Genomic DNA, 27,666 nt, shown 5'->3' with positions numbered 1-27,666 from the left:
TGGGTTTCACATTGCCCAAACCCGAACTCAAACCCAAAGGCTATTCGGATGGTAAAATAACACCTACGTTCACACTCATTGGATTCAGGTTTTTTCACTCAAACTCGAACCCACAGCAAAATACACAAAATATAACAGCAACATTAAAATTTTCCATCAATTTTTCCATAACTTTCCAACCGCAACATTATAAATTTCCATTTATGTAATTTAATGTCTAAGCGCGTATGATTTTGGGTTTCGGATGCGGGTTTCAGACTACCCAAACTTGCACCCGAAATATCGGGTGGCACCTGAACCCAGTTAATTCAAGTTTTCACCTGTTAACTCGAGTGCGGATGGGCACTATTAAAGATTATAGCATTCCTCACTCCAAATTAAAGCCAACCAAACTAAATTAAGTTTAGCTCTAGTCTTGGTTTCTTTCACCTTGTCTTGAATGCAACCAAAGTTCTTGAATTCTTCAAAAGAAATCTCCACAACATTTCCCGACCAAAGGAAAACTCTTTCCCAAACCCCTTTCGATACTAAACATTGGAAGAAGAGATGTTCCAAAGTTTCCGGATGATTAGTACAAAACAAGCAATCAAGAGAAGTAGCATTAGACAAGTCTCTATTGGCCAAAAGGTCTTTTAGAGGAAGTCTATTGATAAAAAATCTTCAACCGAAAATCTTAATTTTTTTCGGTATGTTAAACTTCCAAATGACTTCCAACAATTTGATAGAAAAAGTTGGCCAAACTAAATCCTTTGCATAAGACACCAAATTGGACACTAGCTAATTACGAGAAGGTAAAGGAGGGGGGAAATCTTTAAAAAGAAAAAGTGAGAAAAAGTCATAACTTAGTTATTCATTTTATTTGGTCATAAAAGAAAAATTTGTTTTCATTTTGAAACAATAAGAAGTAATGTGTCTTAGACATCTAAGAAAGAGAGTGAAAATTCCAGTTAAGAAGTTTTATATTTATTCTTTGGGTGTAATCGGATTGTAGATTTTGTCTAAGAAAGTTTTCATAAAAACTTGTATATTTCACTTATTATTATTAATTTTAATATATTTCTGCATTATTTTAATCTTCCACAAATCTAACGATGAAGAAATTTTGCATTTCTTAACAAAGACATGGTCCGTGAGATCACAGACATCATTCATACTTCATCACTAAAGTGGTTTCCTTAAGAAAGTTGAGGCACCGCATAAATTTGCTGAAGATTAAAGATGGTCTGATACTAATACAAACCACTAAGAGAGTTGTTAATGACATGGTTTTACATATAGTTTGGTTGAGAAAATCACATTGAAAGATTAGGAATTATTTCAGAGGTTTTTTGGTGAGCTTTGGATGTAATTGGGACAAGGCTATTTGAGTATATTCCTTGAGGCTTGCATAACTAACTCTGACGTCTTTTTCTATTTTTATGCATACCGCTATTTCTGTTTCTGGTGTATAAAAAGTAAATGACCTGCATTATATTAAAAATATGCACTGTAAAGATTAACTTCAAAGAATGTTCATTTATAAATCATAGATCAATTTGAAGTGGTGTAATTGATATTTGAAGTTTTTCCATCACTCTTTTGTTCATGGGAGGTTATCATATGAGAACTTGAAAGACATAGCTTTTATGACAGAATGGAAGCAGTAGAATCAAGCCAGTAAAATTGAATCAGATCTAATGAGACCTATTAATTTATTTTCCCTATTGATCTTCAAAAATACATACAAAGTCCATACAGTTAAGCTATCTAGCAGGCTTGGATTATAAGGCTGCTTTGAAGGAATTATATGCTTTGAGAGTAAGACCTTTAAACGAATCGAGTCACAAGTAATAGTGCCAGTAGTAGCAACTTCCAAATATGTAAGCATTGAAAGATTCCATAATGTTAGGGGTCAAAACTTCTCATCTAGATTCCTTAATGTTCATTCAGTTATGCTTGTTGGAGATCAGCTACTTCTTGTCCATGCTATATCTTCTTAATAATCTACATTCATTAAGGTAATAAACAAATTACAATAGGAAATGACATATCTGGATTTATATGAAGCGCTATATACATGTATAGCTGCCCGGTGGTAAAAAATCGAACCTCGAGTTATGGCATAACTAATAACAATTTTCACTGTCAAAGAATCTTGTCCCAGCACTAGCAGCAACCTACCTAATCAAACATAGAGAAAAGTGAGAGAATTTGGATTTAAACAAGTGTTACTAAAGAACATATTATAGGATTCGAATTAGAAACACCAAGAAGTAAATTATTTTCCTTCTGCATGTAATTTTACTGTCTTGCTTGCAATTAGGATAACTCCACTCCAACGACTGTTGGAGTAAAACATTGACTTTGGAAGCCTTGAAACTAGTGAGATGGAGGAAAAGAGTTAATCTTAAATTCTTGATTCAGTAGTTCACATGAATCATCTTCATTCTCATCATTATCTTCAGCAGCTGGAATGTCAAATCTACCTTCAAATGCCACATTTAACATTAGTTCTTCCCAGAACCCTTCATCATCAAGTGCTCCTTCCATCCTCTCTTGTAATTCTAGTGCCTCAGGTTTATTGTCCTTGTTAATCTCCCGGCCCCTTCCAAAAACCTGCATTTCCTTAGCTAGCAATTCCAACTCCGACACAGAAAATTCATTATCTCCTAATTCTAAAGGCTCGACTTTTACACTGCTTCGTCTTTCTTCACCTCCAATTAGCCTTCTCTTTTTGGCCATGGTTTCTTTTTTCTTCTCTTTTTGTTGGAGTAGTTGGTGAATTATTGCAGGGTTTTTCACAGCTCTATCTAAGAATGACATCATTTGTTTCTGATAGACTTCTACCCCTTGTAACCTTTGCTCCATCTCTAGAAGGTACAGTGTGGCCTTATATTGCTTCTGTCTAAGACTCACAAGCTCCTTCGTCAATACCTGTTTCTCTTGCCTTAAACGATCAATTTCCGCATCTAGTCCAAAACAGTCAATAGGCCGAGAAGGTCCCTTCTTTCTCCTTATGTTCCTCAACAAATGTTTGTGCCCTCTTAGGAATCCTCCATTTGCAAACTCCCATTTATGTGGATCTATTTTCCTAAAACCCTGTAAATATTGCACACCACAAGTCTACAATCAGTATGAGAAAATCCAACCCAGATACCAAACTGGCAGCAAACTCAGATCATTCAACTGCTTTAAACCGTTCAAACAGACGAAACTGTGATCGAGTTGCTCAATTAACCAAACCATACATAGAAGATATTCATGTTACTAGTTCACGGTTCAACCAGTTGAATCGATTCATTCTTTTTCGTAGAACTGAACAAAAAAACATGTAACTATACTAGATGAGAAACTACTAATTAGAAGAAACAAACAATAAAAGCAAGTGTTTACTTACGTAAGTGTTTAGTTGTCTGACAAAGCTTGAGAAATTATTATGTTTGAAGTATCTGGGAAGCAGATAATTGAAGAAAGCTTGTGGATCCCAAATCACAAAGCTGGCGCCACCTCTGCTCCACGAAACCACGTGATTCGTACTTTGATCACTCACTACATCAAACGTTTTGGTGAGGAATGGTTGAGGCCTAATTTCATGAAGTCCTTCAATTGGTTGGGGTGGTGGAATCAATGGTTGGCATTCATATCCAAATTGAAATGATGATGAAAATGGTTCCATGTATTCTCCTTTCACATAGAACATATTATTCATTGTCAATCAAAATTAAAAATAAAAGTCTTAGATCATAGAGTGAAATGTTTGAAGGATTTTATACATTCATAGACTAAAATAGTATTAATGAGTATGCTGAAAGATAATAATTGAATAGAAGGTTCTAGATATCTTGGGATAAAGTTTATTTAACACCTTCCTCGTGTAGCAGTTGAATGAAATGGAAATTTCTAGATGTTACAGAGAGAAAGATCAAGCTAGCAAAAACAAATATTTTCCCAAAACAACCCTGCCCTGACCCTATGAAATACAGATTTTACTCCGGAATTTGAACACCGATAATAATTTGAAAAAATAAATAATTAAATTTAATCATGTTTAAGTGTTACTGTTTGAAATCGGTGCAAGTGTTTGAACACATATTTTCAGAAGTCTCGGTGCTACCGAAGAAATCAATTAAACGTGACAGGTAAAAAAAAGGCGCGATACTACAAGCTTTGGCGCAATCGGAAAATCTGATTGTAATAGAATTGAAATCATGAAAAAGTAAACTCGGTGCTTGAATTTTTCAGACATGATTAGAAGGATTTCTTCGAATTACCTTTTCTTTGCGTTAGGGTTTCTGCTTTCCACCGGAATCCCCTTCGCTGACGGTGAATCATCTACATGCTTGACGGTTTACAAAAACGGCGGTGCTCCGGCGGTGTTCCAATCCCCGAAATGCCCCCGCTGGAGACTCTTCGATTACGATTCTCCTCGTCAAACTACAACTCGTTGTCAGTCGTCGATGCTCCAGGGTCGAAGAAAATCACAAGAGGATCGCACACTCTGTGTCCTCGATGTTCGCATTCCATTCCCCGGTAAACTATTCAGTATTCCAATTTCTTTCCTGTTTCGTGTTCTGAGGCTTCATCGGAGGATTTATTTCTGATTCTATTTGTTTGTTGCTGGAGCAGGTCCGATGGGGATCAGGGAGGTTGTAGTTGGAATTGTGGCGGTTTTCGACGGCCATAACGGTGCTGAAGCTAGTGAGATGGCGTCGAAGCTTTTGATGGAGTATTTTGTTCTGCATACTTATTTTCTTCTTGATGCCATGTATTCTGTTGTATCAAAGACTTCGACAGGAACATTGCTTCACAGGAGAGACAGTGATCACGTAAACTTATTGCATAGATGGAAAGAGATTTTAGGTTGGCAATGGCATGAACAGCATTCGGAAAGGTGGTTTTGCAAATGCAGCTATAGTTTTACTTACATTTTAGGAACAGCTAACACCAGAGAGGTGTTTTCGCTTCTCTAGTATTGTTGATCAATCGTCCAGTAATAGTTATTTATCATGAATGATTCATCCATGTAGCCGACTCCACTTAGTCAAATAAAGCTTGGTTGTTGTTGTTGTTGTTGTTGTTGTTGTTGTTGTTGTTGTTGTTGAATGATCGCTTCTCAGTTAGAAATGTGTAATTTAGGCGCATAGTGGATAACTTTTGAATATCTATTTTGCTGATATTTGGTTCAGATTTGGAGTTGTTTTGTTGGTCTATTGGTGTACTAAGTATTTCAAACAGCATTTAGTTTTACATTAATTAAGTTTCTCACATTTGTATGTCTATCTCACCAAAAATTACTTTTCCAGGTTGCGGAATGTATTTTCTGCTAACTTTGATGATTCTTTTCACTTGGAAATTTTAAAGGAAGCATTGTTGAGAGCAATCCATGATATTGATGCAAAGTTTTCTGAGGTAAGGTTGAATGTTTTTCACTTTTACAAAACTTTATTTGATACATTTTCGCGTGTGTTCTTTTATTGACATCTTTCAATTGAACTGTGAAGGAAGCCTCTAGAAATAACCTTCACTCAGGATCTACAGCAACAGTTGTATTGGTTGCAGATGATAAATTTTTGGTTGCCAATATTGGAGACTCTAAGGCTTTCTTGTGCTCTGAAAATTTTCAGTCCCCTAAGGAGGCTAAAGGTGAGAAAGATTATGAAATACAGTATAACCAAACTTCGATTATTAAAGATATAAGTTTATCATGTCTTTATTAGGATATTGCATAAATATTATATTGTTGCTCCTTGCTTCTGTATAAACATATAAATATAAATATGATATTATGTGTGTTATGATAAGATGACAGGCATACTTTTTATTCGAAATCATGACTATTGTTGTTAATATATATTTTTGTAGACTCCCTATTAAAGCTATATAGACAGACAGAGCGTGATGGTTCTGTTTCTGTGTGGGATCGTGAAAAGTACAGATTAGCTTCTTCCCACGGGCTCGCTCATTTTGCAGTGAAGGAGTTGACTAGCGATCATCATCCAGACAGAGAGGATGAAAGAACTCGGGTGGAAGCTGCTGGTGGTCGAGTTCTGAATTGGGGTGGTTTGCCTCGCGTAAATGGTCAGTTGGCCATTACACGAGCTATTGGTGATGTGTTATTTAAAAGGTAGGTTCAGTGGAAATTATTTTCATAAACTCCAAGCGTATATCAACTTATCCAGTGTATCTGCAGCCTTATGTCATGTGCAAGGCGGTTCATATTGGAGATTGTAAGAATTCTTATTTTCTCATGAACGTGATGAGAGAATTCTCAACTGAATTCTCTTGATTTCTGCTGTGTTTTTGTTAACTGTGATTACTACGGATTTAGATCTATTTATAGAACCATAGATCTCAATTGAGTTAGTAAGACTTCTTAAATCTAAGGATTAGTTTCCTAGATTTTAGGGGTAAGTTAGGGGCAGTTAGATAGACTATTGTACTGTGCAGCTAGTGCACAGTAATTACAACGTGGATTGGTTAATACCAGTTCCTTTAATAGAGATACAAATTTAAACCAACTATCGGTCTTGTATTAAAATTAAATTGTAAAAAGGTAGGGAAGGACTTGTGCTTTGTCCAGGCTTCAAAACCAAAACACTAATGTGTGTGGGGCTAACAAAATTAAAATTTCAGGGCGACTGGTTTCTTTACAATTATGTATTGAAATTTTAACACATTTCTTATAATGAACTTTCAACAGTTATGGAGTTATATCTGCACCAGAAGTGACTGATTGGCAGCCTCTAACTGCTAATGATAGCTACTTGGTGGCTGCATCTGATGGTGTCTTTGAGAAGTTGAGCGTACAAAATGTCTGTGATTTGTTGTGGGAAGTACACCGTTTTAGGGACATGAGATCAGAGTGCACCTCTTCATCTTCCTATTCATTAGCAGATTTAATTATTGATGCTGCCTTTGAAAAGGGCAGTATGGACAATATTGCAGCAGTTGTTGTTCCTCTGGAATCGGCCAACTTTTCTGAGAACTCGCTTAGAAGAAGCTACACTGAAAATGGTGATACAGGTTTCCCATTATTTGGTCTGCAGGAATCTGCTTACAGAAGCTCTGGTATGTAACTTTCATGGATTTAAACAATGAATTAAATGCAGAAGCTCATTTACTCCCTGCCGTGACGATTGTTAATGCATGTCAGTTTATCCATAATGAATTAAATGTATAACTTTCATGGATTTAAACAATGAATTAAAAGTAGAAGCTTATTTACTCGTGACCATTGTTAATTTATGTCAGTGACCATTGTTAATTTATGTCAGTTTATTCATAATGAATTAAATGCATATGGTAGTATCAACAAGGTTAGGTTCACCTTTTTGTCATTAAACAGGAAATTAATGTATATACTATTAACCTGACCTCTCCTGCAGTTTTCAAAACCATTGCTTCACTGCACTTAACTCCCTTGTCTTAATTTTTTTTATCAAACCAATTCCCCCATGTTATAATTATTCCATATGCCTACTTCCCTTTCACACAAGCTTTACAATTTTATTCAAATGCATTCTTTAAGTTTCCAAAACTTCAACAAGTAAAGTCATTAAAAAAAATTGAGATGAAGAGGAAAAAACTTACAAAGGTAAAGAAGGTTAATCGCAAACATAATAAAGGAAACAGTCAAGAAAAAGCAAAAATATACTCTAGCAGAAACAGTTAAGGAAGAAAAGAAGGCGAAAGCATGGCAACTTGGCAAGAGCAATTGGGGGAAAAAAGCGCACAAGAAATAGGGTATAAGACTAGCCGACAGTCGCAGCCTCACATGTCACAGGAATACCTAAAGGAGAAAGGGAATAAATATCAAAGGAAGAAAATTTAGATTCGAAGACGGTTAGTCTGAAAAAAATCTCCATAAAGGCTCTCAAGAAGCTCCTTTTATTCAGTTTTACATCTTTTAAAGGAAAATGTTTTTGGCACAAGTACGTTTTAAGGAGGAGATGGAAAAAAGGTCAGGCCAAAAAAGCTATTAGTGACCTGCAATATCAAGTAGATACATACAATACACGCTATATATGCTAGTTTTATTACTTGACACAGTTTGACAAAGTTTAACTTTTCTAGATGTCACATTTGGTGTGCATTTTGTGCTTTTGTGATGTTTAAATTCGATGAAAAAAAATCAAATTTTCCACGGTATATGATGCACTGCTGGAAACTTAAATGATCACTGAAATTATTTACTTTGGTTGTTCCTTTTAGTAGCTCATGTTTTTCCTATTAATTTGTATCTACTAATTCACTATTTGGTACTTACTCAGTTAATGATATCACCTCCCATCTATTGCACCCGGAGCACACTCGTCAGCTAGATACCAAGTTTAAGCGAATATTGGTAAGGCTGAAACCATCAGATTTATTATTGCCGATTTCTTCCTTATTTCCTTATCTCATAAGTTGAGTGTTCCAATGAAATTAAGGAATGCATTGATTTTTATGAGCAGAGTAATTGTAATTTTCAATTTTAGCATAAAACTCTTATCTTATGACAGTATTTTGTTTGGCAGTGAGGTGCATGACTTGTGGGAAAAAAACTGTATTTTTATTTGAGACGAGACAACTAAGGGGCTGTTCACATTGTGAAAACATTTTCCATTTTTCATTTCCTAAAATTTGTGTTAGTTTACTTGGTACCAAGAAGAAAAGAGACTTTAAAGTGAGTCATTCCGGTGGAGAGAAGATAAAATGATATCCAGAGATTTTGTATTTCAGAAAATAATGAAAATAGCTCTTTTGACATTTCCATTGTTTCCGGAAATGTAGGGCAATGTTAACTTCAAGAGTATTTTCTTTTTGTTAACAAGTAAAACTAACATAAATTTTAGGAAAGGAAAATAGAAATGTTTTCACAGAGTAAACAACAACTCTAAGTTTTTCTATGCACCAACTTTGATGATTAATATCTCAAATTTTCTCTTTTATTATGAGACGTATTTTTTGGCTGATTTATTAACATTTTTGGTTGATACCAATTACACCTGTTACCAGAAAACAGCTGTTTTTCTTTTAAAGTCTCATCTTTACATTGAGATACCTGTGTGGATTTTCAATTTTTGAGAATTTGATATCTTCTTCATTAGTGTCGGCAAAAACAAATTTTCATCCTTCTCTATATACTCTTTTGATATCATAGTATTGCACAACAGAGATCCTTCTGGTCAAAATTAATCTGAATAAATTCATTTTGGTTTCCTTTTATGATAGGTTGAAGTGAAACATGGTGATTTTGGATGTTTTTATTTAGCGGAAAATCTTGATGATTCAGTGGAATCTAAATGGCCGGCTAAAAAAGATGATTGGGAAGATTATTTGTATGAACTACCCCAGCCTCTACCAAACAACCTTCATCAACAAACTGGTAAGCAAAGATGTGATGCCATCTCACTATGTAATCTTTATACATTTTTTAGGTTTTACTGTCGTTATTTTTACTTGGTTGACTTTAAGTTTATCTGTTGACAATCAAATATACTTTGGTTGGTTCCTTTTTCAGAAGTAGACGGCCCTATAATTTTGTACAGCGACCAAAACTTCTGCTTTTACCTGAGCTCTAATATCAATGAACCCAAAGACCAGTGCATAAATCCAGAAGGCTTTGCCAGTTTTATTGGTCTTCTTGGATCAATTCCTTTACATGATACAGGTTCTGATGATGGTTCTTCTGACTACTCAATGCCGGATTCAAGGTAAATTTATTTGGTTTGAATTCCTATGTTGCGACACATCTATAAGCCAATCAATGATTGCTAGTAAATGACACAGCTAGTATCTTGGGCAAAAGTTACCTTTTTAAATCCATATACAACTCTGATATTCCCTTAAGCGTGTTGTATATGGATAGCCAATACTATCACTGTTAATATGTGTTGTTGTATGAGAGAGGTTTTATGTTTCCTCAGCTCAACAGTTGAGGCAATATGCATTTTGGTATGTAGGTATATACTTAGGAGGAGTTTTGGTCGTGGATCATATGGTGAAGTATGGTTGGCTTTTCATTGGAATTGTAATGAAGGTAACATTACTGCAGAAACGAGCAAGGGTGACAATAACAGAAACAGAAGCTCAAGTAATCCTGAATGTCAGGATGGTTCTTCTAACTACACCCTGTACATTTTGAAACGTATAATGGTAATACATTTGAGTGAAGCAGGAATGTTTTTAATGGTTTCAGTTTATGGGGATCTCTTTAAGTGTCATAATGCATTGCTTATCGGGAGAAAGAAGTATAAACCTATTTTTTCTACATCAACAAGAATAACGTGCAATAATTTGCTGCCTTGCTTATTTATACAAATTATGAACTGAACTCCACGGTCTTTATTTATAGGCTTAATAGGCTTTTCTTCCTATAAACTGTTTTAGAAATTGGGCCATTGTGCTGCTATGTGGATTATTTAACCCCAAGAGGAAGCTGTTCGCTGATACAGAGGCCATGAGCGACTCACTGGTGCCATAGTCATCCCCAAATTCTTACCTTACTTGTGTCAAACTACATTAAGGTCCCTCATCATGACACCACTCATGACATGATAAGATGATAGGATACAACCACATCTCTTCTCATTTTTGTTCTCGCATAAACACCTTGTTCATTTTTTTCTTCCTTTGCTAGACTACTACTGTGTGTATGTGTGTGTTTCTCTGAGTGGTTGTGACTTGAGAGCCATTTGGTTTCTATTTCTTTTTCCTTCTCGCTGTTTTCCTTTAAAATGGGGTGGCATTAGTCTTCCATTTTTGTATTGACTTTTTTATAAGTTGTGGCTTCACGAGAGAATTTATTTTGTTGTTTCTTTTTTTATTTTCGTTGCTTTCTGTTGTTTCTTTCTTTATTTTCGTTTCTTTCTATTAAGAGCTCTACGTCAGACAATATATGGCCTGAACATATGCTTATAAGTGCGGGCAATCCTCACCCTACAAGCCGGTTTTAAAACCGGTTTTGTAGGGATGAGTTAGGCTCAACCCAAATTCTGAGATGGTATCAGAGCCTATCGATCGGAGATTGGACCGTCCACCGTTTAATATTCACGCACCAAACCCAGAGTGTTGGACGTGAGGGAGTGTATTGGAAAAATCTCAAGTCCCACATTGGTTGGAGATAGAGCAGTGAAAGAGTTTATATAGGGTGACGCCCCTCACCTTACAAGCCGGTTTTGTAAGGATGAGTTGTGTAAAACTCTGAGATGGTATCAAGAGCCTCGTTATGTCTAGTCCTTGGCGTGAGGGGGTGTGTTATGAATCTCAATTCAGACAATATATGGTTTGAACATATGCTTATAAGTGGGGGAAATCCTCATCCTTCAATCAAGTTTTTAAGTCGGTTTTGTAGAGATGAGTTAGGCTCAATCCAAATTCTGAGACTATCATTTCTTTTGTCTTTTTTTGGGCTTATGATAATGCTTTTTATTAGAAAAGTAGAGAGGATGATGTATTCATCAGCTAGAATATTCTAAAAGAGAGAAAGAAAAAGAATTCTGTTATGATTGATCAAATGATTGTTATGATGCAGTAGCTACGAGTCGTAACGACTGCACTTTATAGGGACATATAACTAACTGAGTTAGTTACATTACAGATATGCTTATTCAGCATAAAGTTTGTTACAGTGTCTAATATGTTTTGCTTAACAAGACAATTACAGACATGACTAATGCACTTACTGCATTTACTTTAATACTTTTAACAACTTTCGAATATAAATTTTAACTTAAATATTATTTTTTAATTAATATAATTTCATTTAAATATTTTTACTTTAGATAACTAATTAAATGTAACTGTTATAAAATTATTTCCTTTATTATTTTCCTTCTTTGCCTCAGTCGCTCAAATGCTGGCTCTACCCCTGGTTGTTTGCCTTATTTGATTAGTTAATTTTGTTTGTCTTTCTTCAGCTTCTGCTGTGCACTTTGTATCTGACATCTCTGTTTTTTCTCCAAATGTAAATCATCTTTTAGTAAATATCTATTAAGTAGATGCATTGTTTTAGTTTTCTATTGTTATTAATAGAAAGAGAAATCCATAAGAATTGAGAGAAGAAAGAGAAGAGAGAAGAGAGAGAGAAGAGAAAGAGTTGGTTAGATCTAACAGAATTTTGATTTCTATTTCTCAAAGTTAGTTACACTGATACAATGATTTGGTATTTATAACCAATCCTAACTGTACTGATTCAGCATAGTTCTTGATTAGTTAACTCTAGAGATGCTACTCTAGTCCTATTCTTATACTCTAATAGTTATCACCAAAATAAAAACCTTTAATGTTTAATTTCATTGATTTTAATATGAAGAATTTTGTTTTGACTTGAAATGAAAATATGTGCAAGAATACGAGTGGGAAAATTTGCAGCGTCTCTGTTATCTGAAATTGAAATCTGAATTAGCTAACAAATCTGAATATACAGGAGGCTATATATGGGGGAGGGGGTGTTGGAAATTCCTCCTTCATGGCGATCAGCCCATAGTCGCTTAATTGCGGTATTTGGCTTGCCTTCATTCAGCCTCCAACACCTTCACTGTGTTGGGTTTGAAGGTGTAGATTTAGTCTCACGTTGCTAGATATGGTTTGTATTGTGTTTATAAGCGGGGACAATCCTCACCTTACAAGCCGACTTTGTAGAGATGAGTTAAGATCAACCCACACAATCAAAGATGGCATCAGAGCCTATCTTAGATTTGTTGTTGGGCTTCCTGCATCATCCAGGCTTCAGCTCATTGAGACCTGGGTGTTAGGGAGTATGTTGGAAGTTCCGCCTTCATTGTGGTCCTCCCTAGTCGCCTAATTGCGTCATCTGACTTGCCTTCATTGCAGCCTCCAACACCTTCATTTTGTTGGGTTTGAAGGGATGGATTTAGTCTCACATTACTTAGAGATATGACTTATTTTGTTTTTATAAGTGGCGACAATCCTCACCTTAATGAACACAGTAGCAACTGTTAAGATTCTGTTAATAACAGAATTTACCTACTAGAATCTGCTATAGTGAGTAACACCAAAATAAGCTGCAATCTTGTCTAATGAGGTCCAAAGGCCCTAAAGCACAATATACAGAAGAACACGAAGTTATCAACAGAAAGCATAAAGCTACAACCTAACAAAAAGTATAAACTACACTTACCTCTAGTATGCTCTTTTTTATGCTTAGACTTTCTAAGAGGAAGTTATGTGTTCGGGGGCACTGTATTTTTTATTATACATGTGTAAGCAGGTCATATAGATCATTTTTAATTGTTCTGAACAGGTAGAGAAAGGGTCTGCTGTGTACTTAAGTGGGCTGAGGGAAAAATACTTCGGCGAAATTTTCTTAAATGCCTCTATGTGCTTTGAAGATGTGCTAATGGGTGGAAAATCAAACTGTGTATTTGAAACATCACAATATGGTTCTGAGTATTCATTTCAAAACAAATTTCAACTGCAAGGTGCCTTATATGAAGAAGGTTTGAACCATATTGCAAGATATGTGGAATCTTTTGAGTCTCGGTCCAATGAAATATGGCTTGTATTCAGTTATGAAGGAGTGTCATTGTCAAAGCTTTTATACACTATAGAAGATGCAAACAATACAGCTGAGAAAGAAAGACTTGAGCAAGTGAAACAAGTTCAGATACTACACCCATCAAAGTGGTGGCGTTGGTTGAAAACAACAGAAGAAGGGCAAGAAGAAATGCGCAACCTTATCTGGCAGCTGGTACGTCTTCAATGTAGGTTTGTAAGGGGTATTTTTTGTTATTGTATGGTTAACTAATATATAACATATACTTTGAGACCTATGACAGCACAACACCTTTTCCCCCTAGAAAGGATTCTACAAAATTCAGTTGCTCGTTTTTATCATAATTACTGCTATTTTGTTTGTATTAGTTTTTTTTTTGGGTACAAATTTGTATTGGTATTTAACATGGAGTTAAATGAAAGTGACCAGTGTACCCACCCAAGGAATTGAATCTTTAGAGGAGATAAATTTTTACTTCAAAATTGACCTTGACCGGTCCACAAACACCCCCAATATGGTCACTGTTAGTTGTAAAACTTCTATTTGTCTGAATATATCCATCTGAAATTTCCCAGGGATCATTGTGGTATTTATACTATTATTTTTGACAGATCCTCTCTTTTTATTTGCTCAGTTGTTGGCACTCAAGTCTTGTCACGACCGCAATATCACACACAGGGACGTTAAACCTGGTAAGACATGGGGGTAGTTAATGGTGTCTGAAAGATGTATGCGTGTAGATTTGTAAATGAACACAATTGTTTTGCAAAGGACATCAATTAGTTGGTACTGCTAAATTTGTAGTTATTAATTTTCTAGCAAATAGTGTAAATGCAAAGAGGATTATATTTGTTCAGCTGTTAACTTATTTTATGGAATCTGACATGTTACTATATTGTGTAATCGACCCTCTTAATCAACCTGTCTTCATTTTGGGTTCCTATATTTGCTGCTACTAAGCAGAAATCAAATCTGGTGATTCAATAGAATTTTTTTATCTCATATATTCCAGATCTTTGTCTCACTTTTGTAATTAATGCTTGGTTGGTTAAAACACTTTTATAATATCCCTTTATCCGTGGTCCATAATAAGAATGCCATCTGTGATCCCCTGATGTATTTTTGTTTGAATTTTCTTTTTATTATGATGTAGTGTTCAATTGAAAGAACTTGCTTCTTTGTAAACTAAACTAACATGAGGTATATTTTATTTTTGAAGAGAATATGGTGATATGCTTTGAAGATCCAGAGTCAGGGAGATGCTTGAAAGAGGCTCCAACCAAACTTAATAATTTTTCCACCAAAATGTACGGTGAAGTATCTTAGTTTTATTTGAGACTTCTTTTATTCTAACCTTTTTCTAAGAATTGTTGGGAAACAATTTAACCTTCTATTCTATATATTTGAAGTAAGTCTACTTAACTTGCTTCTGTTTATAATATTATTTGATCGATTGTGTTTAATCCATATTTTCATGCAAACGTGCATTTAATTTTAATATTATCCTACATAATGATTAGAAGTAATTTCTTGAATTCTTCGCCCTATCTGTTTCATAGTTTTAGGGTAATCTAAAAGGCTTCCTGCTAACGAAATTCCTCTGTTAATGCTTGATAGCAATAAACTGGGTTATTGCTTACCTATAAAATTGGATTTGGCAATCCAATTATTTGAATGTGCCTGTGCATATTTTACTGTTTTGCATCAAATTTGATGTCTTTTTTCTGTTTCTTGTAGGCGTATTATTGACTTTGGAAGTGGAATTGACGAATTCACAATAAAGCATTTGTATGCTTCTACTGGGCCTTCAAGGTCTCTTATTGCTCAGTTTTAATACTATTGTTTACTATTTAATTTATTTGTATGTGCTTCTTGTGATAAACATATGGTTTATGTTATTTCAGAGCTGAACAAACTTACGAGTACACACCTCCTGAAGCTTTACTAAATGCTACATGGTATCAAGGGTCAACAAGCTCAAATTTGAAGTATGCTTAGCTGACTTAAAATCTAGTATTTGTATTTCATTTTTTATAGATTTTGCTTGATTATTTGGTGGATTTAGATTTTAGACGGTGTTACCGGAAAATTTTGAAGTAATCTTTCTGCTGTTACAGGTATGACATGTGGAGTGTTGGTGTTGTGATGTTAGAGATGGTCTTAGGGACACCCAATATTTTCCAGATAAATGCTTTTACACGTGCTCTTTTGGACCGCCATCTTGAGGGCTGGAATGAGGGTGTGAAGGAGCTGGCATACAAGTATGTATGCCTTTTAGAAAGCTGTAATCATAACCTTCTTCAATACCATAAATGTTTTATGGCCCCCTCTGACTATAATTTCTCCTCTTCAAACCTTAAAGGCAGCCAATATTAATTCTTGTATAGTGCCAAATTCAAAGTGAATGTACTTGGTTTTTTTTTGTTTCCGAAGATGCCTTCTAAGCCAAATTATTTGCTGGTTGTTTTTAGTTACAAACTCAACTGTGAATTTGTAGCTCAATTCTGGTTTGTTCTGAAGGCTTGCATATTTGAATCTCTAGAAGATATATATAACTATTATTTATTTTATTAATGTGTTTGACAGATTTAGATCGTTCATGGAATTGTGCATCTTAATCCCTGGGGTTTCTGGCAGTCACTCAAAAAAGTATCACAAAGCGAATCAAGTAAGTTTACCTTCTTAGTCGGTATAGTCTCTGGTTCAGACGTAGTCAAAAGCTAATTATTTGTTTACACTTTTCTTGCCTTAATGCATAATGTTGATGACATTTTTTACTTTTATGTTGGAAAATGTTTTGCTGTAACATTATAAAGGAATCAGTTTTATTGATTCTTCTAAACTGAGCTTGTTTTCAACTCAGATAACTAGTGATTAGTGACGAAGATAATCTTTAAAGTTCAGGTCCTTATTGGTTAAGAACTCTTGCATTCTTATACTCCCAAAGATAATAACACTGGGTAAAAATTAGGATTTAGAAAGATCAGTGGGATAGATTGAAAACATTCGAAGGTTTATCCAAGGTAGAAACCTCTCAAATCTGAAATTTCATAGCCTCACCTAAAAGATGGCTGAATTCATGTCCCTAGATTATTTAATGTTCATCAACATGCCATTGTGGCCAGCCCAACGTGTCAAAGCTCAAATAACCTTGAGGTTTAAAACTCGTTGAAAATCACATGCTAATCCGTATTAGAGTAAGCTAGCCTGGTGTTGATTAACTGCCAACTGTCAGTAGTATATAGCTAGGTAACCTGCTACTGCAGGTTACAGGATTACTTCTATAAAATGCAATCAGTTATAATTAACTTCAATTAATGAAAACAGAAAAATCAGTTGTAACAGAATTATGAATATCGTCACCATAGCTTTCTAACAATCCGAGACTATCTATACCTTCCTCTGTTTGTCAACCATTTGGTATGATGGACCCTACCCAAACTGCTTTACTAATGGAATGAATATTGTCTCCAATTTTCATTGAGAATTCAATTTATTCAGGATGCATTTAGAAAAATATTTGTTCATCCTAGTGAGAAACATGGACCAAAATCTTGGATTTCATTCCCTTGGGGAAGTTGGAGTTGAAATTTTGAATTTCTGTTTCTAGATTAGTCCATTCCAATGGTTCATGGCTGTGGGTTCACTAACCTTGAAACGAAGGAAACAAATTATTGCTTCTCATAAAAGCCAACTTTGGAACACAGACCGAGCCATCTCAATGGTTCACAAACATGTTTTAGTTGTCTGAAACACACTGCCTTCCAACTTTCATATCTAAACATGTTACCTACTGAAGTTTTCATCTCTGTCATTATAGGTAGGAGTTTCGCCTGCATCCTGGAAATGTTCTGAAGAGTTCTTTTCTAGACAAATTAAAGCTAGAGATCCTCTTAAAATAGGGTTAGTTGGTTAATATTTATGCTTTTATCGTGCTATGAAATATAGCTACTCTTCTCCTAAGAAGCAATTGTTTTCTTTTCATAATATTTTTGTTAATCTTACAGTTTTTCAAACATCTGGGCTTTACGGTTAGTGCGCCATCTGCTACAATGGGACCCGGTAAGATTCCTGATTAGTGTTGATTGAAATTTTTGTGATCTTAAAGCTTGGTACTTTAAAAATGAAGAGGATGTTAACTCATATTTGTTCTTGTCAATCTACTGGTCAATAACTCAACTGCATTAGTTGGGTAGTACTGTATCTAATGAAGGCTTCCTTACAAATTGTAGGAGGATCGGCCAAGTGTTGATGAGGCACTACGGCATCCCTATTTCCAACCTCCGCCGAGAGGATGATTTTACAGGTTGAAACAACGGGTGTCTTGCACTGAATATTCATACCAGAGGAATTGAAAGTTTCTAATTGGTGAGGCAGTACAAGAAATGATTTCAAGATCATATGCGCTCTTCTATCACTGAATGGATCTCACTCAACAGATGGAGATTTTTGTGTGAAAAGCACAATATGCTACATTCTGGAAATACATGGCGTTAACAAGCTGACAATATGTCACATGGAAAGGAAGAAAAAAAAGACAAGCTAACATGTAGCAAAATTAAATGCAATATGGGCACCTCAAAATCCATGTCATACCTGCTACCAGTTCGCTATACGGGTAATTACTCAGAATGTACTAAAATTAACTTTTAAAATATAAAAAATTGATAGATCATTTTGGGTGCATGTGAATACCTTTTGAACAACTAGTAGCTGTGTCTATATATATCTTGTAGTGTAAATAGTATAAATTTAGATTTTCTCTTTCTTTTTATGATCATATCGATATTGTTTTCATATTGTTGTATATCATTTCTCTCTTTCTGCTTTATTAATAACATTTCTCTTTTTATGAAAACAATGCACAATTTCTTAGAAAAAATTTCAACATTTAGCTCTTAACATGTGCCCTAAGGGCACATGTTAGCATGACCTATATATATATATATATATATATATATATATATATATATATATATATATATATATATATATATATATATATATATATATATATATATATATATATATATATATATATATATATATATATATATATATATATATATATATATATATATATATCAAATGAAAATGAATAATTAATATGAGAATTTAATAACAATCATTAAATTTAATTTAAAAAATGTGATTAAAATATAATTTTAGTGATTTATTTTTTTTTAAAAGAGTTCTTTTTTTCTCTTTCCCACATAATTGTATGTGAAGTTTAAATTTTGAATTTTTTTTTTTCAATATCCACTTTTTTTAAAAAAATTTCAAAAATAACCATATTTTCAAATTAATTACCAAAATGTTTTTTTTTTTAAATATAACACGTTGTCGCCGGGGGGGTGGCGACAACGTTTTGGCCCATAGTGTGTTCGCCAGGCCCAGTGGCGCCTTCCTTGTATCTTTAGGTGTTGTCGCCACCCCCCGGCGACAACACCCCCCCTTATTTTTTTTTTCATTTTTTTTATGTTATTTTTTTTCTTTTCTATTTTTTCTCCAAAAATTTTTTAGGTCCTTTTTTCCAACTATTTTTTCAACATTATTTTTTTATATAATTTTTTTGTTAACTTATTTTCCATTATTATTTTTTTAACTAATAATTTGATTCCATTTCATTGAAAAAATAAATTACAAATATCATTGCACCTAAATACTATGGTGTGGAGCTAGCACCACGATTGGGACATTTGTTCCTATTATGTCCTACCTCACGACATATACTACACTTCCTCTGCATTTTTTCAGTGGCATCCATCTCGGTTCTAATACGCCTGCTGTTTGGTCGACCGCTTTTATTCCGACGCATTAAATCGTTATGCCAAACGGTTTCCCCCTCGTACACAGGCCAATATGCCTCCATTGCTACCACCGGAAAGTAATTGTCGTATACGTTGAGCAACGTTGATACCTTGTAAATTTCTGATACCAAAGATAATGCATCAAAGTGAGTATGTGAACATGCTGCAAGGACATGGGAGCAAGGCATGCGATATGCTTGAAATTGGCCTCAGTCGCACCAACGACCTGGGATATTGACGCGATACTCTTGTCGTGGAAGCCCCTGGTTGTGGTCAATTGTTTCTTTTACACTGAAGGTGTGGCCATGACGGTCGAACTCGGTCACTCAATGAGTGTTACCCTTGGCAGATTCTTGTTGTATATATTTCATGCAGACATCGCTGTATACCTGTTGTGTTTGTAACACTGAGTTCCACCGCTTACCTCTTGTGGCGAACAAAGTTGCCATCCGAAAATACGTAGCACTAACCAAGGCAGTTACAGGTAGGTTTCGAATGCCTTTGAAAACCCCGTTCATTGATTCCACAAGATTTGTAGTCATGTGGCCCCACCTAGCCCCATCGTCGTATGACCTAGTCCATCTCGCTCTGTCAATGCTGTCAATCCACCTCCCTGCATCTGGATTTGTCGACGCTATTTCTCGGCGGTAGTATTGAAATCCAGGTTGGTTTAAGGCATACCCCGCGTTCACCAAGTGGTTCTTCAAAAATTTATCTTTGATCTCTCTCATAAAATTTTGTGCTATATGCCTAATACAATAGACATGCTTAGACGGGGGGTTGTGCCAACCATTTGCCGGATTGTTGTATGCGCTGTCAATAGAAGCGTGCTTGTCCGAAATCAAACAAAGATTAGGTTGTGGAGCAACTCTAGCTCGGAGATTCTTCAGAAAGAAACTCCAAGCAGCAGTTGTTTCTCCTTCTACCAGAGCAAAAGCTATTGGAAAAATGTTGCTGTTTCCATCCTGCGCGACCGCCATCAGCAAAGTTCCCTTGTATTTCCCATACAGCCAGGTTTCATCTGAAGGATAGAAAAACACTTAGAAAGGGGGGGTTTGAATATGTGTAGTCTAAAAACTTGAACGATAAAAACAATTTGCACAGTTATTTTTATCCTGATTCGTTGTTAACTAAACTACTCCAGTCCACCCCCACGGAGTGATTTACCTCACCTGAGGATTTAATACACTAATCGCAACAGATTACAATGGTTTTCCACTTAGCCCACGACTAAGTCTTCTAGAGTATCCTGATCACAACCTGATCACTCTAGGAACAAATGCTTAGACACAAGCTAAGACTTTCTTAGAGTATCCTGACCACCACGTGATCACTCTAATTACAACTGCTTAGACACAAGCTAAGACTTCCTAGAGTATCCTGATCAACACTTGATCACTCTAGTTACTTACAAATTAATGTAATCAATTCTAAGAGTATTACAAATGCTTCTGAAAAGCTATAATCACAACAGTGATATTTCTCTTAACGTTTAAGCTTAATCTCACTAATATATTACAACAGCAATGTAGTGAGCTTTGATGAAGATGAAGTTTCTGAGCTTTGAGTTGAACAGCGTTTCAGCAAGTTTTTCAGAATAAGTTCGTTCAGAATTGGTAACCTTGCTTCTCATCAGAACTTCATATTTATAGGCACTTGAGAAGATGACCGTTGGGAGCATTTAATGCTTTGCGTATTCCGTACAGCATTGCATTTAATGTTTCACGCTTTTGTCAACTACCTCGAGCCTTGTTCACGCTGTATCTACTGACGTTGCCTTTAATAGCTTCCAACGCTCCTTTTGTCAGTCAGCGTAGCCTGCCACCTGTACTTTCTTCTGATCTGATGTTTGTGTATACAACGTTTGAATATCATCAGAGTCAAACAGCTTGGTGCATAGCATCTTCTTGTCTTCTGACCTTGAAGTGCTTCTGAGCGTGATACCATGAGAACTTCAGTGCTTCTGCTTCTGATCTCAAGTTCTTCTGATGCTTCCATAGACCCATGTTCTGATTCTGCCTTGACCATCTTCTGATGTCTTGCTAGACCATGTTCTGATGTTGCATGCTGAACCTTCTGAGACAAAGCTTCTGAGCGCTGATTTGTGCATACTCTTTATATATTTCCTAAAAGGGAAATTGCAATGTATTAGAGTACCACATTATCTCACACAAAATTCATATCCTTGTTATCATCAAAACTAAGAATATTGATTAGAACAAATCTTGTTCTAACAATCTCCCCCTTTTTGATGATGACAAAAACATATATAAATGATATGAATTTGCGATCAGAAAGAGCAGACGGCTAAAGACAATTTACACAGCTATAGCATAAGCATGTGAATATGTCTCCCCCTGAGATTAACAATCTCCCCCTGAGATGAATAATCTCCCCCTGAAATTAATACTAGAAGAATTTTATAAATAAAAGACTTCCCTGAGTATTTCAGTAGAGACGTTCACAGTGCTCGATCTTCAGAACATTCATGACTTCTGATTTCTGCTTCCATAGGACAGCTTCAGAACATTGAATTTCTTTAGATCTTCAGAACATCCACAGCTTCTGATTCTTGCTTCCATTGGGACAGCTTCAGAACTTGAATTTCTTCTCACTTCATGCTGGATTGTATCAGAACATTGTTGAATGTACCAGAGCATCATCAGAGCATCTCTACATCCTGAAATGTTACAGAACAAAACTAAACGACAAAAGTCAGCATGAATGAGTCAGAACATAGAATATGTTTCAGAACACATAATATGTATCAGAGCCATATAGAATGTATCAGAACAAATAGACATAATGTTTCAGATCATATTCTATCATCAGAATATCTGAACATTCTTCCTTCTTGCTTCTGATTCTGAAGCTTCATAGCACTCAGCTTGCTTCAGGAATCCAAGAGCTTGATTCATCTTGTTGCTTCTTATGTTGATCTTTAAAGAGAATCTTCAATTCCTGCAACAGCACAACTTAAAGCATAGAACTTTGTAAGTTCTGTTAGTAATGTGGGGTCTTTTACCCGGTAACTGATAATATTTAATCAGATCATTTATCATATATTTTCTCCCCCTTTTTGTCATAACATCAAAAAGAATATAAAAGATTCAGATGTAGAAAACGACAAAAGAAAGAAACAGAATTAAACTTTTCATTGATAAAGCAAACAGAATTACAAAAGATGTATGCAGAACAAGCAGATGCAATCAAACAAAGAAAACTACAAAGACCAAAGACTAAGACCCTAGCTTAGACAAAATCTGCGCCAGAATGTCATGAACCCCGTCAGTGCTCTCAGTTTGCCTTGCCATGAAGGAGCGAAACTCAGCGTTGGATGCTTCTTACGCGTCCAAACGAGAAGCTAGCATAGCTTGATTCTGATGCAGAGCTTCCAAGGTCTCCATCAGAGCTGAGGGTACACCAGAAGAAGAAGCACCAGAACTTCTGCCAACAGGGACAGCAATCTCAGCAGGACGATCTTCTAGAAGGTCTTCAGCTTCTGTACCTTCCATCTTAACATCTGAGTCTGACTCAGGAGCAGCCTCAGCATATTCTTGTTCAGGCAACTCAGAAGCTCCAACTACCAACGCCTGAAGAATAGCTGCTAGGTTTGTTGGAGGAGTAGGACCAGCAACTTCAGCAGGATAAACCACTTCTGGAAAGACCATGAGAGGAGCACTTTCAAAAGGGTTCATTCTGAACCAATCAAACAACCATTGAAAATCTCCAGTCAGCACAAGATACCTTGGTCTCCATACCACTATGTCTCTGCGGGGATTTTCTTCTACCATCTCATCTGCAGGTATCCTCTCTTCAAGAACTCTTCTGTTCCTGATGAGATGGTGATAGCTGCTTTCACCAACTTCCAAGAGAAGACCACGAGCACCAGGTGCTTCAGTCATGATCCTTCTCTGGACATCCGTAGCCCTAACCAGAAAATCCTGGCGAAAGGCTTCCCAGAGGTTGCAGGTAGCATACTCATCCAGATGATTAAGGTGAGCAGCACCAAGAATCTCCAACCAGCTATTTACATCTGAGTGTAAAAGCTCTAGATAAGCATGAGTGGTAGGTGTAGGAGGGTTAATAGTGAATCTGGAGTCAGGAAACACAAAACTGTAGGGGTTAGGTGTTCTGGTGGGAAAAGGGTGTGAGAGAGATGAGGAGATATCTGTGGGATAGGTTGAAGGAGAAAGGATATCAGATGGTGAAGATGGTGGTTCCAGAGAGGTGAAAGAAGAGGAAGAGGTGGTGGAAGTCTGTGAAGAGGGAGGTGATTGAGGGATACCATCAAGGGGTTGATACACACGTCTAGAGTAGTTTCCAGACGTCATAGCTTCAAAGGGATTCACCTTGAGAGGGTCATAGGTGATCCTTACTCTTTTTGGTTGGTTTTATGGTTCATCAGTTGCCTTTCTCTTTTGTTTACGATCAGTTTCTTGATTTGCAGAACTTGACGAAGGATTCATGATGAAGTTGCAGATAGTGAAAACTGCTAGGGTTTATGATATGAATGCAAAGAGAGAGAGAGAGCGAAAAAGAAACTGAATGCAAGAGAGAGAAATATAAGAGGGAAAAGAAACGTTTGAAGAGTATTAAAAGAAAAAGAAATAAAAGGAAATGATGGATAGCATTTAATGTTACATGACGTGAGGAGAGATAATAATGACAAAAGAAGTGATTAGCACAGTTACCTAAGTAGGCGTCCCCTCAACTGCACGCACGCTTGTCCAGAAATAGTGAACACGTGTTTACCATCTGGGTAGCCAGTTACAGCTGTTTTACTTTTAAAGAGATTCTGAATCAACTTAGACAATGAAACGTTAGTAATAACAGAATCACTACTTCTAATTGATTACAATCAGAACTTCTTATAAAACAATCTAATCACATTTCAGAAGATACTCATACATAAGATCTTCTCATCTTATCATTCTGGGCATAAATCCATACCGATATTCTTCAGAATGAACTTAAACCTATCTTCAGCAAGGGGTTTTGTAAAGATATCAGCCCATTGATGGTCTGTATCCACAAAGTTTAAAGATATAACACCCTTCTGAACATAGTCCCTTATGAAATGATGTTTAATCTCAATATGTTTAGCTTTTGAATGTAAGATAGGATTCTTAGATAAACATATAGCAGAAGTATTATCACAGAAAATAGGAATGTTACTCTCATATATCTGATAATCTTCTAGCTGACTTCTCATCCAGAGCATTTGTGTGCTACAACCAGCAGCAGCAACATATTCTGCTTTTGTTGTTGAGAGGGCAATTGTAGCTTGCTTCTTGCTGTACCATGAGATCAGATGACTTCCAAGAAATTGACAACTTCCAGAAGTGCTCTTCCTTTCAATTCTATCTCCAGCATAGTCAGCATCACAGAATCCTACTAAGTTGTAATCTTTGGATCTTCTGTAAACTAAACCAACATTAGTAGTACCTTTCAGATACCTCAGAATTCTCTTAACCGCAGTTAAATGAGATTCTCTCAGATCTGATTGGAATCTAGCACACAAACAAACACTGAAGAGAATGTCAGGTCTAGAAGCAGTTAGGTATAGAAGAGATCCAATCATACCTCTGTACAACTTCTGATCTACCTTCTTACTTACCTCATCCTTACATAGGACACATGTTGGATGCATAGGAGTTTTGGCTTCTTTGCTTTCAGAAAGATTAAACTTCTTCAGAAGTTCTTTCACATACTTCGTTTGATGAACATAGGTTCCGTCAGAAGTTTGGTTGATTTGAATCCCAAGGAAATACTTGAGTTCTCCCATCATGCTCATTTCAAATTCAGCCTGCATAGACTCAGCAAACTCCTTTCCAAGTGTAGCATTAGATGTTCCAAAGATGATATCATCAACATATATTTGACATATTAAAATATCCTTTTCAAAGGTTTTATAAAAGAGAGTAGTGTCCACTTTTCCTCTAGTGAAACCATTTTCCAGAAGGAAAGAACTTAAACGTTCATACCAAGCTCTAGGAGCTTGCTTCAATCCGTATAATGATTTCTTTAATTTAAAAACATGATTTGGAGACTTGGAGTCTTCAAAACCAGGAGGTTGATGGACATAAACTTCTTCATCTATATAACCATTTAAGAAGGCACTCTTGACATCCATCAGATAAAGAGTGATGTTATGTTGAGTGGCAAAAGAAATTAATAGACGAATAGATTCTAACCTGGCCACTGGTGCAAAGGTTTCTGTGTAGTCAATCCCTTCCTGCTGACTATAACCTTGAGCAACCAGTCTGGCTTTGTTTCTTACCACTTCTCCCTTCTCGCTTAGCTTGTTTCTGAATACCCACTTAGTGCCGATGATGTTAAATCCTTTTGGTCTAGAAACCAAGTCCCATACATCATTCCTTGTAAACTGATTGAGTTCTTCTTGCATGGCAATTATCTAGTCTGGATCTTCTAGAGCTTGATCAACAGAAGTTGGCTCGATCAAAGAAACAAGACCAAATTGACATTCTGCATTGTTCTTAAGGAATGCCCTTGTTCTGATGGGATCATCTTTCTTCCCAAGGATCACATCTTCTGAATGAGATGAAGCAAGTCTAGGTGATCTTCTGACTGTTGGCTCTTCAGAAATCCTGAGATTCTCTAAAGATGCAGCAACTTGATCTTCTGATCCATTGCTTCTGAGACTGCCAGCTTCTGCAGCTTTGCTTCTTGGTTCTACTGCTTCTGATATATCAATATCAAAATCTGCAAAATTCTCAAACTGCTTTGGTTTTTCAAGACCAAGCTTATCATCAAACCTGATATTGATTGATTCTTCTACAATCAATGTTTCAGTATTGTATACTCTGTAGCCTTTAGAGCGTTCAGAATATCCAAGAAGGAAACACTTTTGTGCTTTAGAATCAAACTTACCAAGATGATCTTTAGTATTCAGAATAAAACATACACATCCAAAAGGATGGAAATATGAAATGTTGGGCTTTCTGTTCTTCCACAATTCATAAGGAGTCTTATTTAGAATAGGTCTGATAGAGATTTTATTCTGAATATAACACGCAGTGTTTATTGCTTCTGCCCAGAAATGCTTAGCCATATTGGTTTCATTGATCATGGTTCTGGCCATTTCTTGTAGAGTCCTATTCTTTCGCTCTACAACTCCATTTTGCTGTGGAGTTCTAGGACAAGAGAAATCATGGGCAATACCATTTTCTTTGAAGAACTCCTCAAAGAATCTGTTCTCAAATTCGCCACCATGATCACTTCTGACCTTTATGATCTTGCATTCCTTCTCAGATTGGATCTGAGTGCAGAATTCAAAGAACACTGAATGAGACTCATCCTTGTGTTTTAAGAACTTTACCCATGTCCAGCGGCTATAATCATCTACGATGACTAATCCATATTTCTTCCCTCTGACAGATGCTGTTTTGAGTGGGCCAAACAGATCAATGTGCAAGAGTTCTAACGGCCTTGAGGTAGACACAACATTCTTAGACTTGAATGCAGGTTTGGAGAACTTGCCCTTCTGACATGCTTCACAAAGAGCATCTGATTTGTATTTCAGATTTGGGAGTCCTCTGACCAGATTTAGTTTGTTAATCTGAGAAATCTTTCTCAAACTAGCATGTCCTAATCTTCTGTGCCAGACCCATTGCTCCTCAGAAACAGACATAAGACAAGTCACCTTCTGCTTCTCAAGATCAGAAAGATCAATCTTATAAATGTTGTTCTTTCTCTTGCCAAAACTTATGGTTCCAGAGCCAATGATTTTGCCCTTCTGATCTCCTCCAAACTTGACTTCTCCACCTAGCTTAAGCACCAGGTCTTGGAATGTAGACCTTTTTCCCGTCATGTGTCGCGAGCACCCAGAGTCCAGGTACCATGACATTTTGCTTTTTGTCCTCTTTGCCGCCAAGGATATCTGCAACAGAAATTATCTTCTCCTTAGGTACCCACAATTTCTTGGGTCCTTTCTTGTTAGTTCTCCTCAAGTTCTGATTGAACTTGGGTTTAGCAAAATATTTAACAGGAGGAACAGCATGATATTCTTTAGGTTTGTCAGCATGATATTTTTTAGGATGTGTCACATGCTTCTTGGTGTGAACAGTGTTAAACTTCTGTGTATGTGAAGTGAGCCTAATATCATGAACATGGCCATATTTGAACTGATCATACAATGGCTTGTATGTGATCTTCAGATCATCAACAGGTTCAAATTTATGTGAGGTATCACCCTCATAGCCAAAACCAAACCTTCTGTTTCCAGAAACACCATATATCATAGAAGCAAGATGACTTCTGCCAATACTTCTAGATAAGAACTTTCTGAAGCTCGAGTCATATTCTTTCAGAATATGATTCATGCTAGGAATGGATTTTTCTGTTTCAGAAGGAGAT

At 36.1% G+C, this 27,666-nt stretch overlaps 2 protein-coding genes across 4 annotated transcripts; one reads left to right on the top strand and one right to left on the bottom strand.

Annotated features, from left to right (window-relative positions):
• Positions 1-1,661: 1,661 nt before the first annotated feature.
• LOC131644436 (heat stress transcription factor A-7a-like) lies at positions 1,662-3,928 on the bottom strand. Its single transcript, XM_058914935.1, has 3 exons — positions 3,377-3,928; positions 2,089-3,078; positions 1,662-1,983 (listed from the first exon to the last, which is right to left on the bottom strand). The coding sequence occupies exons 1-2, from the start codon at positions 3,686-3,688 to the stop codon at positions 2,359-2,361; spliced, it is 1,032 nt and encodes a 343-aa protein (XP_058770918.1). The 5' UTR covers positions 3,689-3,928; the 3' UTR covers positions 1,662-1,983; positions 2,089-2,358.
• A 145-nt stretch (positions 3,929-4,073) lies between these two features.
• LOC131644435 (uncharacterized) lies at positions 4,074-18,297 on the top strand. 3 transcript variants are annotated; one of them, XM_058914933.1, is made up of 20 exons: positions 4,074-4,509; positions 4,603-4,870; positions 5,283-5,388; positions 5,481-5,622; positions 5,842-6,103; positions 6,680-7,047; positions 8,250-8,323; positions 9,193-9,346; positions 9,482-9,674; positions 9,924-10,116; positions 13,226-13,672; positions 14,112-14,169; positions 14,697-14,784; positions 15,215-15,289; positions 15,382-15,465; positions 15,595-15,738; positions 16,064-16,145; positions 17,298-17,380; positions 17,485-17,539; positions 17,710-18,297. In XM_058914933.1, exons 1-20 carry the CDS (start codon positions 4,224-4,226, stop codon positions 17,773-17,775), a joined length of 3,228 nt encoding a protein of 1,075 aa, XP_058770916.1. In that variant the 5' UTR covers positions 4,074-4,223; the 3' UTR covers positions 17,776-18,297. The 3 variants fall into 3 exon arrangements, 2 of the variants coding, with proteins under 2 accessions (XP_058770916.1, XP_058770917.1); XM_058914934.1 differs by having other exon boundaries at positions 4,606-4,870; positions 17,710-18,296; XR_009296456.1 differs by lacking the exons at positions 15,382-15,465; positions 15,595-15,738; positions 16,064-16,145; ... (1 more) ...; positions 17,485-17,539; positions 17,710-18,297 and having other exon boundaries at positions 14,089-14,169.
• Positions 18,298-27,666: the final 9,369 nt, after the last annotated feature.

This window comes from Vicia villosa, linkage group LG1 (genome assembly GCF_029867415.1).
Source record: "Vicia villosa cultivar HV-30 ecotype Madison, WI linkage group LG1, Vvil1.0, whole genome shotgun sequence".
Taxonomy (NCBI): Eukaryota; Viridiplantae; Streptophyta; class Magnoliopsida; order Fabales; family Fabaceae; genus Vicia; species Vicia villosa.
This window is presented reverse-complemented; position numbering and strand designations above follow the sequence as displayed.